This window comes from Diabrotica virgifera, chromosome 6 (assembly GCF_917563875.1).
Source record: "Diabrotica virgifera virgifera chromosome 6, PGI_DIABVI_V3a".
NCBI lineage: Eukaryota > Metazoa > Arthropoda > Insecta > Coleoptera > Chrysomelidae > Diabrotica > Diabrotica virgifera.
In genome coordinates this window covers 82,376,067-82,391,790 of record NC_065448.1, presented here as the reverse complement: position 1 = coordinate 82,391,790, position 15,724 = coordinate 82,376,067, and the positions used below count along the sequence as shown (strand labels likewise).

Here is a 15,724-nt window from a genome sequence, read left to right as displayed (position 1 = left end):
GTAATCGACTATTTTTTTAAATGAGAATAGGGGTCGTGTGCTAGCTCATTTGAAAGGTAATTCAATTCTCTATTCAGTAATATAACCATTAAGATAAATATTTATATAGGGTATCCAAAAAAAAATTTAAATTAAATTAATTGACACAAAAAGAAGAATTTATGTAATTTATTTAATTTAAAATACATTTTAATGCTGTTAGAAAACAGAAATTAAAGTTTATTGCACAAATAAACATTGATTTTTGCTTAAATTCAATGTTCAAACTGCCAAGTGGCAGATACGTGGCAGCTTGAACATTGAATTTAAGTGAAAAGTAATGTTTATTTGTTCAATAAACATTTATTTCTGTTTTCTGACAGCAATAGAATGTATTTTGAATTAACTTAATTACATACATTCTTCTTTTTGTGTCAATTAATTTAATTTAAAAAAAAGTTTTTTGGACACCCTGTATAATTAATCATGTTAATGTTTATATTACTGAATAGGGAATTGAATAACCTTTCAAATGAGCTAGCACTCGACCCCTATTCCCATTTAAAAAAATAGTCGATTACGTCATCACGCCCAAATGGATGACGTCACTAGTACGACATATATGTCAAAAAATCATAATTTAAAAATCGAATAACTTTTGTATTTTACATTTTTTTCTAATTCTGTAAATAAAGCAGTTTACAGTGGGGTCAAAATATAGGAATAACCCTGTATTGTACCCTCGGAGATCCGTGGAAAAAATTTACACCCAAAATAACAATAATGTTTCAAATATGATGTGTAAAATAATTTTTAATTGGGTTCTGCTAATGGGCTTGCTTTTTTTGTCATTAAAGTAAAAAAAACTAAATTTTACTCATTAAATCAATGTTGTCCGGTTATCGTCTTAATTATTTTAACTGTACTAATATCCGTTAAGTAATTCTGAATGATTAATAGGTCGTTAAAACATTTTATCTGTAGCGGCTTCTGGAATATCTTAAAAATATCGAATTTCATTGATAAAATGCGCATATTCCACCGATCTTCGCTTTGATATTACAGTAGTTAATTGTTTAGCATTTTTATAATAGGTATATTTTATAGCTTTATTATTATATTTAAGCATTGTTTATGTCTCTCAGATCATAACTTATTTAGTTCAGTTGGTCTTAGGCTTAAAATAACCAAACATAAATTAAGCATATTGTCTATTCTTCCAGTAAAAATGTTAAATCAATCCTTGTACAAATCAAATAAACGCAACTAAAATGATCTAAAACACGTTAAGAACTGATAGAATAACATTTATGTTTGCCTCAAACTGTCAGATTGATTTTAAAATTGACAGTATGTTGGAATGGCCTATAGGCCGTAGGCCAATACACTTACTGCGAAGTAATGGTGATAAAGGTCAGTTTTATTGGCTACCATCAGTCAGTGGCGGCCGGTCAGGGTCGGCAGTGCCGACCCACACATTTATGGACACATTGTAGATTTTCTAAATATTTAATTTAACCTGAGTTGATGATATTTGTTTCTGTAAAATAAAAAAAGATCTGTGAGATAATACAGACTAAATTTTATTCATTGTTTTTAAAAGAATTCGATCAATCCGATACGTTAAAAGTGATCCCTACGCGTAAAGGCCGCGTCTCACCATCAAATAATTTGATCAAACAGTTTGAGCAAACTCCGGAAGTACGTCAAAGTGACGTCACAATTGCAGTTTTTTTGAAATTCTAAAAATCTGTGCTCTCACTATCAGTCTAGTTTGATCAAATTTTTTGTATTGAGTTGTCTAACTTGTTTGTACTTTATTTAAAATTAAAATTTTTCATTATTATCCACAATGAACACTCAGGATGTGACGTCACTAACTGTCACTTTCAGTTTGCTCAAACCAGTTTGATCAAATTATTTGATGGTGGGACGCGGCCTTCAGAAACTTTTCAAATTAATAATCCCAGCCATGCATCCGATTGCGATTGTGTGAATTCTTTTTTATAAGATCTGCTTCGACAAGGACGGCGAGCCGTCCCTAGATTTACGATTTACTTGTAAGAAGCGCTGTGGAATATTAGCCGATAGGCAACCAATTATACATTTCACCACAATTTCACCCGTATTTGAATGGCAGAGTCCGGCAGAAATCAATCTGCCGATCGGTGATGGGCAGACACCAGCAAGGCATGTACCAAGGCACGTACCATCCTAATAATAGTGCGCTCGGGTTGAAATTAATTATGAAATAACGTAGCTTTTGGAATTTTAAATCTCGGTTAGTTGTCACTGCTGTAGCAGATTTTCGTAAACAGCTTTTGGAAGTTTTCAATTTTATTAATAAAGGCGACAATTTTGCAAGTGATAATATCTCGATCCGTGAAGCAATCGGTTTGAAAACTTTACTAAATGATTATTCTTTTAATATTTTTTTACATATTTCTAAGAAAGTGTTTACCCAAACTGATGTGATATTCAATGTTGTTAAAAATCAGTCAATTGACATTATTTATTCCAAAAATAGAATAACAAAGCTGGTAAAAAATCTCAGAGATAGTAATTTTCAATATATACGCAGTGACGTTTTGGATTCGCTTGATTTCCGAACACCCCCACAAAAGACAAAAGTGTGACACAGATCTCGAAAAACAAGTATATTTTGAAATTGTTGATACTATTATTACTTGTGCAATTAGATAGGTACTCATTTTTTCAAATTTTGAAGATTTGCAAAAATTTAAAAGTTACGCCAAAGAATTTTCAAAATATCTATTAGACAAGTGTATTAAAACTATCCATAATTCTTTAATCAAATAAACTAAGGAAATTAATTAAAAGTTTTATATGCTGATCCAAATATTTTCGGAAGATGGGATAAGTTACAAAATATGTATAATTTTATATACTGCAATTCATTGCAACAAACTGTTCCCGAAATTAATAAATTATTATCATGAATTCTCTCATTGCTACCAACTTTTGCCTTAAATGAACGGGATTTCTCTTGTCTCAAAAGTGTCAAAACGTATTGTCGAAACACCATGAAACAAAAGAGAATGCTTTTCTCAAATATCAATAGAAAAAAACTATTAAAATCTCTCCAACACATTAATAAATTTTACGATGATGTTATTACCCATTTTGCTACGTGCAAACAACATAGACTAAAGTTAATTTATAAACATGTTTAGGTTCTAAATCTATGTGAAAAAACAAAAAAAAATAAAACAAAAACCAAAAATCTTCTATGATGAGGAGACAAAAACCTTGCCGACCCTGTCCTTAAAGCCACGAGCCGCCACTGCCATCAGTGCTACATTTTGAGCATAAAACTAACTGAACTAAATACTTTATGATCTGAGAGACAAAAACAATGGTTAAATATAGTAATAAAGCTATAAAATGTCCTATAAAAATGTTAAATAACTAACTACTGTACCTACTAGCAACATCTGTATTGTCTGCCAACAACTTTCGAAAATATTCACTCATCTTTATTTACTCACTGCTTAAAACTAAATAAAGTAGTTCAAGTACTTCTACAACTAAAAACTACACAAATTCAACAACAAAATGTTCGCAAAATACAACTAAAAACTATTAAAGCGGCGGTAAAAATTTTAAAAACACAATCAGGCGTGTGATGGGTGGCCGAAGTTAACTTTAACGTTCGAGTTAAAGTTAAGATAACTTTCAGGGATAACGTGCCCATAACTATTTACGTAAATTCGGTGTGATGGATCTTTCACCGTTATGAGATAGTCATTTCTTCAGCGTTAAAAAAGAGAAATAACATTTGACTAACAAAGTTTGAAGTAACAAAGAGAACCTTATGTAGAAATAGTACAAGTTGGAGTGAGCGCGAGAGATCGATCGGAAAAGCATCGGAACATGCCACAAGCTTGACAGGATACGAAGTTACCCATAAAAGCAGCGTTGCCGAGTTGATACAATTGTACTGGTTTGATACAATTAACAACCAAACTTTTGATACTAAAGTATCTTAAAGTAAAATCCTCCAATTTTGTGATAAGTATAAGAAATTTGCTTCAAATAACATTAAACGATGTTTTTTAAGTTTTTGTACAAAATGTGTTGGTTTAGTACATTTTGTACCACTATTTCAGTCATTCCAGTGCTTTTACAAAAATTTCTCTGGCAACACTGCATATGTTTATAAATTTCAACTTATATTCAACAATTATATCTCGAGTTGATTTTTGTATGATTTTCAAAATTGTATTACCTTCTATTCTTAAATTATTAGCTTTACTTTTTATTGTTAATTATTATTTTAATAGTATTATTACCTACGGGCTTATAATTGTTATTTGAAGTCTATTTTTTTATATTTTTAATTTTGTACTGCTTTGTATTTGATATTAAATTAATAACATGCCGCGCAAAATCATGGGACAATATTAAGCTGAGTTATTCGTTGAATATTCACTTGATTTATATCTAAAAAACAATTCAAAAGATGAACTAACCTTACATATCCTTACATAACTACAGAGTTATCTCATAACTTGAGCTTTAACGTCGCGTTATAAAGTGACAGTTGATATACCAGATAACTCAAGAACTGTCAAGAAATAACGCAAGTAGTTAAGTTAAATATGATACATCACACCAATTCGAGGAAAACTACAGGATAACTTTACGTTAACGATAACTTCGGTCATCCATCACACGGCTGAATGTCAAAAATATAATTAAATACTTAAGATATGCTCGTTTGCGGACTTTTAGTCATGGCATGCTCCACTTGTCGTCGACTAGTCCCTGACTGTCTCTGCGAATACACTTATTAATTGCCTCCCAGCGGTGACATAAACTTCAGTCTTGAAATGCCCTATATTTGTTACCGTTGAATCTATAGAACACTTCACAATGAAACACTTACAGTCACATTTTCAGAATCTGCATTACACACACAACTATATTATATCTAGAGCTCAATATTAAATAGAGAATCTAAATGCAGTGTCAAAATAAATTATCAGCTGTTTAAGGTGATACAGTAGCGATCAATAGGTAGCCAAAACGCGTTCCAAGATTGCGGCTGTAATTTTGAATATTTTTTCGAGATATTTGGCACACGTATTCGTAATATAATAAAGAATGGCGGTACAGAGCCAATTTGAAAAATATATTAATATGTGGAAATTACTCTGTAATTAAATACAATATTAAAAAAACGAGCCTGTACCGCCATTAAGAAAAACAAAAAATACACTTTCTTCAAATAAACTTTTTTATCCGATGCCTAGATTTTGTGTCATTTTGGAACTACTAATGAAATAAAAAATTTTAGTAGTTCCAAAATCACACAAAATCTAGGCATCCGATAAAACATTTATTTGAAGAAAGTGTATTTTTTGTTCTTCTTAATGGCGGTACAGGCTCATTTTTTTTTAATATTGTAATTAATTACAGAGTAATTTCCACATATTAATATATTTTTTAAATTGGGCTCTGTACCGCTATTCTTTATTATATTACGAATAGGTGTGCCAAATATCTCGAAAAAATATTCAAAATTACAGCCGCAATCTTGGAACGCGTTTTCGCTACCTGTTGATCGCTACTGTTTCCTCTTAAATTAGGAAGGTCAAATTTCCTGGCTGTATATTGCATATAGGTAGCCACTACTTGCACTAATAACCACAAAACCAAACAGTGGTTTAGTTTCAATGGAAGACAATTATTATTCTACATTAAAAAAGCGACAGATCAGACCTGAAACATGATCGCCCAATAACACTTCTAAATGTTCCCAAAAACCATAAAAGAAAAAAAAAGCTTTTAAATGTTCTGTATAAATTATACACTAAAATAATGACAACCAGACTCACAACAAAGATTGATGGATACCAGTCAAGGGAACAAGTCGATTTCAGAAAATGATTTATCATTCTGATCATCTACTAACGATGAAAATCTTAATCGAGAAAGCCAACGAATATCGCATGCCATTATTCATGGCATTCATCGACTTTGAAAAGCGTTTGATTGTGTAGAACATTGGGTCATAATAAACTCCTTACAAACCAGCCGAATTGATTACAGATATACAGATATAGAGAACATATTATTTATTTACGGGCAAGTCGAATTCAGAAAAAGATTATTACAAAAAATATTACAAAAACAAAAACAGTGTCAACACAAAGAACAAATATTACAATATGTATTAGATAACAAAGCTATTAAGTTAAAGGAAAAAAAGAAAAGAACATTACGCTATAAAAAACAAACAAAGTTTATACTTAAAAATTGATGATAGAAATTATATTACATATTAACATCCAGTTATATTTGTATGTTCAACAGATGGTTTTAATATAGGAATGCCTCAACTAGAATAAAAGTATATGAAGGAACAGAACCAGTTCAACTAAAACGAGGAGTTAGACAGGGAGATACAATCTCTATTAGTTAAACTATTTAGTCAGGTGCTGGAGGATGTCTTCAAAAAATTCACTGGCAGGAACGAGGTATTAAAATCAATGGACAATATCTGAACCATCTAAAAACCATGCTAGAAGAATTAAACGATGAAGCCGAAAAAATAGGACTGAGGATGAATTACAATGAAACAAAGATTATGACAAACACGGACGAAAATTCCTCAATCACCTTAGGTCAAAATATAATACAAGTTAAGGAATATACATATTTACGACATATCTTATCAAAGAAAACCAAACGGCAGAAGTAAAAAGGCGAATCAGACTTGCCTGGGTAGCAATCGGTAAATTAAGCTACATTTTGAAAACAAAAAAACCCGCAATATCTTAGAACGCAAATTTTTAACCAGTGTAAACTTCCTGTTTTCACATATGGCTTCCAAATTTGGACACTTACAAAGGATAATATCGATAAAGTGGCAAAAGCGCAAAGATCGATGGAAAGACAAATGCTGCATATAAATCTTAAAGATCGCAAAAGACACGTCTGGATCACAGGAGTAACCACAGTGAAAGACGTTAAGGAATAGGTCAGGTAAAATGGAAATTTGCAGGTCACACCATCTGACAAGCAGATCGATACCTAAACTCCATAACCTCTCAACTGTTTTTGTTCGTTTTTCCTATTTTGGTCTTTATGTATATAATATATAAAGACCAAAATACGAAAACCGAACAAAACCAGTTGAGAAATTTTGGAGTTTATTTATCGAGATGAAAGATTGAGCAAGCAAATAATCTATTGGCGACCATGGGAACATAAGAAAGGAAGAGGAAGGCCTCAGATGAGATGGAGCGACGACCTCAAAAAGCATGCTGGATCCAAATGGATGATCACAGCGCTAGATAGAAACCAGTGGAAAAGAGAAGGGGAAGTATATGTCCAATATTCCTAAGCAAAAAGTACATATTTTACAGCTTCAAAATCTCATAAGTAAATTACCAAAAAATTGTTGTTGCACAGACTGCGAAGTTTTTTCTGTCCATTATAAGACAAAGTGGGTTTCAAAAATTCAGTAGTTAGTGCATAAAATCTACCTTTTTTACCCACAGCTTGGGCTATAGTTGTTTGTATTTTAGGTTGTTCCCAGGACACAATGAAAATGATGGAAATATTAGCCGAACACTCATATCATAAAGACCCAGGTAAGTGTCAACACGCTGAAGAAAATATATTAAATAACGATACCCAAGTTCCAACTGGACAAAGACCTTACACATGCTAAATTTGTTTATGTAAATCTCAAAACATTGAAAAGGGTATATGTTTTGTATCATTAAAAAGGCACTCGGGGGAGTGCCGACAGAAGTAAAAACTTTTGGTGAACTAAGCGCCTTCGGGTACACACTCTTTCTAATTCAATACTCTTTCCCCTACCTAGTGTTGGAAAATTCGCGAGAATGAAAAATCTGAGAATGGACCCTATGACGCGCTTACGGATATTGTTAAAGATGAAATAGGGTATTAAAAATCATGAAATTATGTACAAAATTATGAGACGAAACAACAGTGTTCTGTATCTATAAAGAAATACAAAAACAAGAGAAAACACAAAATTTATTTGATAAAAAATGTTTCTTCTTAACAGCCAATAATGGATGTGGTGATCTAATCTGAAAAATATGTGGCCTCAGATTCAGAATCTATTTCTATCATTAGCTCATCCTGGTCATCTACATTCTACATTACTACATTTCAATGTATAGGTCTGGATCCCGCGTATGAAAAAAAAGTTGATTAATAGCAAGCTGAAAATTTGTTAATAGCTTAAGGGTGTCTAGTCGGATAAACTTTGATATATGGGAACACTGTAACAGGGGCAGTTTTAATTGTGGAACAGGTTAAAAATTTGGAACGGTCAGAACACGAAAATGGCACATTTATTTTGTCCGACAGAACAGACATAAACTCTCCGAACAGAGATTAAACTCTCATACAAAAATCAGACTGCTATTTATCACCTGTCATAATTCCTGTCATTTGACATATTCTACATGTTCCACTCATTAAAACGCCAATTTGGTGATAAATAGTAGTCTGATTTTTGCAGGAGAGTTTAATCTCTGTTCGGAGAGTTTAAGTCTGTTCTGTCGGACAAAATACATGTGCCGGTTTCGTGGTCTGACCGTTCCAAATTTTTAACCTGTTCCACAGTTAAAACTTCCCCTGTTCCAGTGTTCCCATATATCAATGTTTGTCCGACTAGACACCCTTAAGCTAATAACAAATTTTCAGCTTGCTATTAATCAACTTTTTTTTCATACGCGGGATCCAGACCTAGTAGTGATGAGAAATTTTGTGATTTGGTTTTTCACGAGTTGCCAGCTCAGTCATGGATTGGTCTACTTCTAACAATTTTAAATTGTGAGCAATAAAAGTTACCTTACCAGCCTGTTCAGCAGTAAGCCGGTTTTTTAGAGGGGTGGCCGATTGGATAAAACCGTAAGTACTGAAACTTCAGTCGCTACACTGGATGAAGGCATGCTTAATATATCAACTGCTATTTTAGTTAATTTTTTCCAAAACATGTACCTTTTCGCCATATTTTATGATTGGGTCTAGTTTTTCGACTGATTTTGCAACGTATGGTTTTTCAAAAAATCCCTCCTTAGACGGATAAAGTGTTAAATCTGCCATTATTTCAGCCGAGTCATCACTATATTTTAAAGTCACTAAATTATCTATAAATTCAGTTCCCTCAACTTGTTTTTCTCTGCTTAAATGGAACACCATTCTAAATATTTGCATGTTAATATAGCACCATAACAATAAATACTAACACTGTAAACACCCCAGCTAGTAGTTCATTGGATTCCCTAGCCCCAGCTACTTCAATATACATATTTTTTAAATTACAATAATTTGACTCATATAGTTTTTATTTTTATTTCGGTTTTTGTAAATATAGAAAATTCTCACCGAGGATTTTCTGCCCGAGAATATTCTCGTTCTCGAGGATATTCTTTTGAGAATATTCTCTTCTTACATCACTACCCTACCAAAAAGTGCACAACGTCCCTAATAGGACTGGATACCGCGTACCAAAAAAAGTTGATTAATAGCAAGCTGAAAATTTGTTAATAGCTCAACAGTGTCTAGTCGGACAAACTTTGATGTATGGAAACACTGGAACAGGGGAAGGTTTAATTGTGGAACATTTTAAAAATTTGGAACGTCAGATTACGAAAACGTCCCATATATTTTGTCGGACAGAACATCTAATTGATTTGTTACCCTTTCATTAAACTCTCATGCAAAAATCAGACTGCTATTATTAAACAACATAATTACTGTCATTTGACATGTTTTTCAAGTTCCAGTCATTCAAATGCCCAGTTGGTGATAAATACCAGTCTGATTTTTGCATGAGAGTTTAATGAAATGGTAACAAATTAATTGGAAGTTATGTCCGACAAAATGCATGGAACGTTTTCATAGTCTGACGTTCCAAATTTTTAAACTGTTCCACAATTAAAACTTCCCCTGTTCCAGTGTTCCCATACATCAAAGTTTGTCCGACTAGACACCGTTAATCTATTAACAAATTTTCAGCTTGCTATTTATCAACTTTTTTTGGTACCTACGCAGGATCCAGGTCTATAAAGAAGTTTCCAGTTCAAAAATTTATTTCGCCGAGGTGATGACGGTCGCTAATTCAATAGTTTTTTCCCCAATAAAAGCGCACAACGTCCCTAAAGAAGTTTTCACTTCAAAAAATTATTTCGCCGAAGTGATGACGGTCGCTAATTAAATATTTTCGCAGTTACTCGAGCGCGTCAGATTATCATGTGGGGAGAAACCTGGGGCCCTGCAGATGTACCCCTACCATATATTTATTGGCTCTTAACACAGGGAAGTTCGTTAAGGGGGGCCCGAAAAAAAATCTATCCTTAAAAATACTCGAAATTGTCAGATTAAGATAAGGTAAGTTAAGTACATGCAAAAAAATGTATATTTCAAAAATCTGACGCTTTTTGCGGGGCGTAAGGAAATGGGTGAGTCAAAAAGTTTCACAAAAAAAGCGAATATTTCGCGAAATAAACGTCAGATCGAAAAACTAAAAAATACGCCTTCAATATTGGATGGCAAGAGACTCGAATTGAATCAAAACGAAACGAATATTTTGTTTTTTGTTATACCTTACTCGGTTTTAGAGTACAAATGACCACGTTTCATTAAAGTAATCTGCGACGCATTATTGAAGTGTTCTCCTAGCGGCGCCGCTTGGTACTACTGTATCTCGGTTAACAGATTACTGACTCGTGGTCGAAATTATTTTCACTCATTTCGTCATTCCCCGTTAGAGGACAGTCTAACCACACTCCGCTGCAAATATTTTAATATCCGCAGTTATTTTTCGTTTCGTTATGGTGCAATTCAGTCTTCTTGTAAAGCCTCTTTGACAAGGGATAGATTCCGAAACACCAGGTGTCGGGGGATGGCAAGAGACTCGAATTGAATCAAAACGAAACGAATATTTTGTTTTTTGTTATACTTTACTCGGTTTTAGAGTACAAATGACCACGTTTCATTAAAGTAATCTGCGACGCATTATTGGAGTGTTCTCCTAGCGGCGCCGCTTGGTACTACTGTATCTCGGTTAACAGATTACTGACTCGTGGTCGAAATTATTTTCACTCAATTTTGAAATAGTCAGTAATTTTCAATACCTAGGAGTCACAATTAACAACAAAAATTAAAGAAATATAGAAATTACCAACAGAATACAAGCGGGTCATAGAGTATAGAGTGTATTATAAATACAAAAGTATATTAAAAAACAAGATAATCTCTTCAAAAAAGGAGACAAATCGGACGCGGGGAATTACAGAGGAATTAACTTATGAAACACAACATTAAAATTAACAACCAAAGTGATAACAAACAAATTGAATGAAATTATAACAGCAGAAGAACAACAAGATTTTAGGTCGGGAAGGTCATGCACTGACGCTATATTTATGAGGCAAGTTCAAGAGAAATCGTTGGAATACAACAAACCGGCATATTTATGTTTCGTGGACCTTAAGAAAGCATTTGACAGGGTCACATTAAAGGACGTTATCCATTTGTTATACGCGTGAGAGGTACCTCTAGGAATAATTAAAACGATCGAAAACATCTACCAGAACAACACAATAAAAGTAAAAGTGGAAGATGAACTAACTGACCCAATTGAAGCCGGCAATGGGATAAGACAGGGGGATTCCTTGAGTCCTTTATTGTTCAACCTGATCATGGACGAAATAATAAAAAAAGTAAGAACTAAAAAAGGAACCAAATGGGAGAAAAACAATTTAAAATAATCTGCTATGTGGACGATGCAATACTAATCTCTCAAAGTGAAGATGATTTACAACGTATGCTGCACCAATTCAACATAATCACCAGAAAATTTAACATGTTAATTTCCTAAAAAAAAGACAAAATGCATGGTTATAACAGCAAATCCAATAAGATGTAAATTGGAGCTGGAAGGTCAGATAATAGAACAAGTGATGGAGTTTAAATACCTAGGAATCACACTGTCTAGCTATGGAAGGCTCGAATCAAGTGGAATATCAAATGAATAGAGCAAACAGAGCCGCAGGTTGCCTGAATGACACAATATGGAGAAATAAAAATATCGGAAAAGAAATGAAAGGCAGAATTTACAAAAGTCATCAGACCAATAATGACATACGCGGCTGAAACACGACCCGACACAGAGAGGACAAAAATATTGCTCCTCGAAACAGCGGAGATGAAAACCCTTCAAAAAATCCATGGAACATCTATGGGACAGAGCTAGAAGTACAGATATACGACGGAGATGCAAGGTGGATAACATTAATAACTGGGTAAGAAACAGAAAAATAGAATGGAATGACCACATAAGCCGAATGACAACAAATAGGGTAGTCAGGACAGCGAGAGACGGTTCCCCAATAGGAAGACGATCAGTCGGAAGACCACGAAAAGGATGGAACGACAACTTACTAGAGGCACATTTAAAAAACAGACAGAGTCATGTCTATACAAAAATAAGAGGAAGAACTGGAGAGAAGAAAGAATGTGGAGTGACTCACCACAATAAATGAGTCAATGAGCTCAATAAGAGTGGCTCCAACTCCGCACGGAGTGAATAGCCTGTATATAAGAGGGCGTGACTGTTCAGATTGGCTAGTACTTTCTTCATTAAGTGAGTGATATGTAGTTTATTCTGTGGGATTGTCCTCTCCGTCATGTGCATGATCCGTCAGCACCAGACGATGAATCCTCCTACAAAAAATAAACATTTATGGGTACTAGAAATACCTCTAGATACTATATTGCAATTTAAACTAGATGGCAAGTCGAGGGTTTTCAAACTAGATGGCAATTTCCTAATTTTCTCGGAGCTGTAGAAGGCAAGCACGTACGCATAATACCACCAACGAATATATAGCCCGTAGAAGAAGCTTTTGTATGAAACAAATGGTCACGTTTATAAGCAGGCTTGTTGACGAGGGATGTTACGGCCGCAGAGCGGGCGGTGGTGAGATGACCGTGACTACGGACGTTGTCAGATCTCTGCACCTCCATAGCACCTACTTAGTTGGAACGCAAAATGCTAAAACTTTACATGGCTGTACCCTTCTACTCACTCTATATTCTTTGATACCACCCCCATACCGTGGATCCTTAATTTGGAATCATAAGAAATGTCATGCCTGGGCAGGACATGTAGCCCGGGCCCCTGAATCGAACAATTTTAAAAAATTCTAACAGCGCAACCCGTGGGAATGAGAAGACGGGGTAGACCAAAGCCGAGGTGGATGGACGGGGTAACACAAGATGCCGAGAAGATCGGAGTCGGCAACTGGAAAATGCAAGCAGGGGACAGAACAGAATGGCTTAGAAAGCTTGAGAAGGTCGAGGCCCTCTAAGGACTGTAGCACCAAGATGATGATGATGAAGAAATGTCATATCATAGTATTAATGGTGATCGTAAATTCAAATTACGAATTTATTATGTGCGATGTCGGAACTAATGGGACCATTTCAGATGGAGGCGTTATCAACAATACCAAGTTTTATAAAAGATTACTTAAAAATGAATTACATTTACCATCCGACGCAAGGCCACCGTCAAGGCTTCATTAGAAGCTATTACAGGTCTCCTTTATGACCATCCTGAGACTCAAAGCAAATAATTCTTGGAGGCCGAATTATGTATTGAATAGCCACACAAACATTACTAGGACTATACTTGAGGAATCCATCTTTATGATGAACTCAGATAATGATGACACCAGAACTAATCTTCACTGAGAAGATTAACACAATTATACCATCTAAAGAACAAAAAGTCCCAAATATTAATGGGGACTTAAATATGGTTCACTGATGGATCTAAAACTGCCCATGGTACTGGATCAGGAGTCTTTGGGCAAACATGTAACTATAATAAATTTTACAGCCTAGGTCAACATACAACGGTGTTCCAGGCTGAAGTTTTTGCTTTGGTGGCCTGCATTGATGAAACCATTGATGGAAACCCTAAAGCTAAGAGAATCAACATTTACACAGATAGCCAATCGGCTATTCTGGCTGTAAAGAACCCTCTCATTAAATCAAAACTGGTGAGAAACTGCAAAGATCTTTCCAATAACCTGACAAAAGACAATAAAGTGTCTTTAACATGGGTGCCGGGTCATGAAGGGGTGAATGGGAACGAACGAGCAGATACGTTAGCGAAACAAGGCTCGAGAGAAACTTTTGAAGGCTCCGAACCTTTCTGTGGCATCAATAAAGATGCTATGAAAAACGAGGTTCAGAAATGGCTGATAAAAAATCATCAAAATAAATGGAGAACCACTCAAGGGCAAATCAAGAATATTGATAAAAAAAACTCTCGAATAGTTTGATGAACCTCAATAAACGAGAGATCAAAACGGTCACTGAAATGGTGACTGGACATTGCCGTTTAAGAAATCATCTATACAAACTAGGTAAGGTGAATGAACCATGGTGTAGAAAGTGCGAAATGGAAGAAGAGACTGCCATACACATACGGGGACATCCATAAACTACGTCGTTGAAAAGGGGGAGGGGGGTCTTTGCTTATTTCGACGGTATACGACAGGGAGGAGGGGCATGAGTGCACATCCGACGTCGTTTGATGTTCACGGATATAAAAAAATTACCCTATTTTAGAATTAAAAAGAATTAGTAGGTATATTAATTTTATCGCATACTTTTCATTTCGTTTTTATCACTCACAGCCTTAATAATATTGCTAGTAGTTTTGTACAGAATAACAAACAATAAAACATTGTTCTATGTATTTAAACAAACGCTTCTATAAAGAATAACGTCTGGAAGCAATAAATATTAAACTGTTCACTTATTTACTGAATACTCTGTGTGAAACAATTCTACAAGAATGAATAGAAATAAAATATTCTATTTTATTTAGTTAGTAAAGTACCTACATTGTATTTATACTTAATAAAAAAATGGTATTGAAATAAAAACAAAATAAGTATCAAGATTTATATGATTCAGTTAAGAAAGCATATCGGAACTCTGATAAAAGTATTGTCTTTTGTCCCAATAAAGCTAATTAGTTGTACAATAAATTGAGAGAAAAAAGCACGCGGATATTAATGAACTACATAGTAAGTAAATAAACTTTGATAGCTAACTTTAAAAAATCCAGAAATATGGAATTTTAAAAAAATCACTAAAAAGGGGGGGGGTCATGAGTTGCAATTGCGACGTCAATATGAGGGGGGGTCAACTGTAAACGACGCTTTACGACGGAAGGGGGGAGGGTATTAAAAAGTCCGAAATTTTTAAGACGTAGTTTATGGATGATCCCTACTATGCCATTGCAGTGTGCTAGTTGATGTAAGGCAGGACTTCACTGGTCAAATGAGGTTTGAACCAGAAGAGATCTTAAAACTACCAATAAGAAAACTGTTGGAAAGGAGAAGAACAGCGTTTGGTACAAAGGTCTTATGACCAAGTGCCAGAGACTAACGAGTCTCGCCTGAGTTAAGAAGAAGAAGAAGGCAACCGCCTAGTTCTACAAAACTTCCATTTGCTTTTATTTGAGACGAAGTATTTGCATTAAAGCCAAACTTCCTAGAATCATTTAACAAAAATCAATTGAATTATGAACGTATGGTCTTTAACTACCGCTTATCAAGAGCAAGGCGTATTGTTGAGAACACATTTGGGATATTGGAAAATATATTTATACTATTTCATATTTCTATATATTTGAGAAACGTGGAAAATG

At 34.4% G+C, this 15,724-nt stretch overlaps 1 protein-coding gene across 1 annotated transcript in view; it reads left to right on the top strand.

The window, feature by feature from the left end:
- LOC126886498 (zinc finger protein 227-like) overlaps positions 1 to 15,724 on the top strand; it is a 56,644-nt gene that overhangs the window by 5,038 nt on the left and 35,882 nt on the right. The window contains exon 2 of the mRNA XM_050653449.1: positions 7,536 to 7,601. Within this exon, the coding sequence (XP_050509406.1) occupies positions 7,553 to 7,601 (49 nt within the window). The 5' untranslated portion in view covers positions 7,536 to 7,552. The remainder of the gene's footprint in view (positions 1 to 7,535; positions 7,602 to 15,724) is intronic.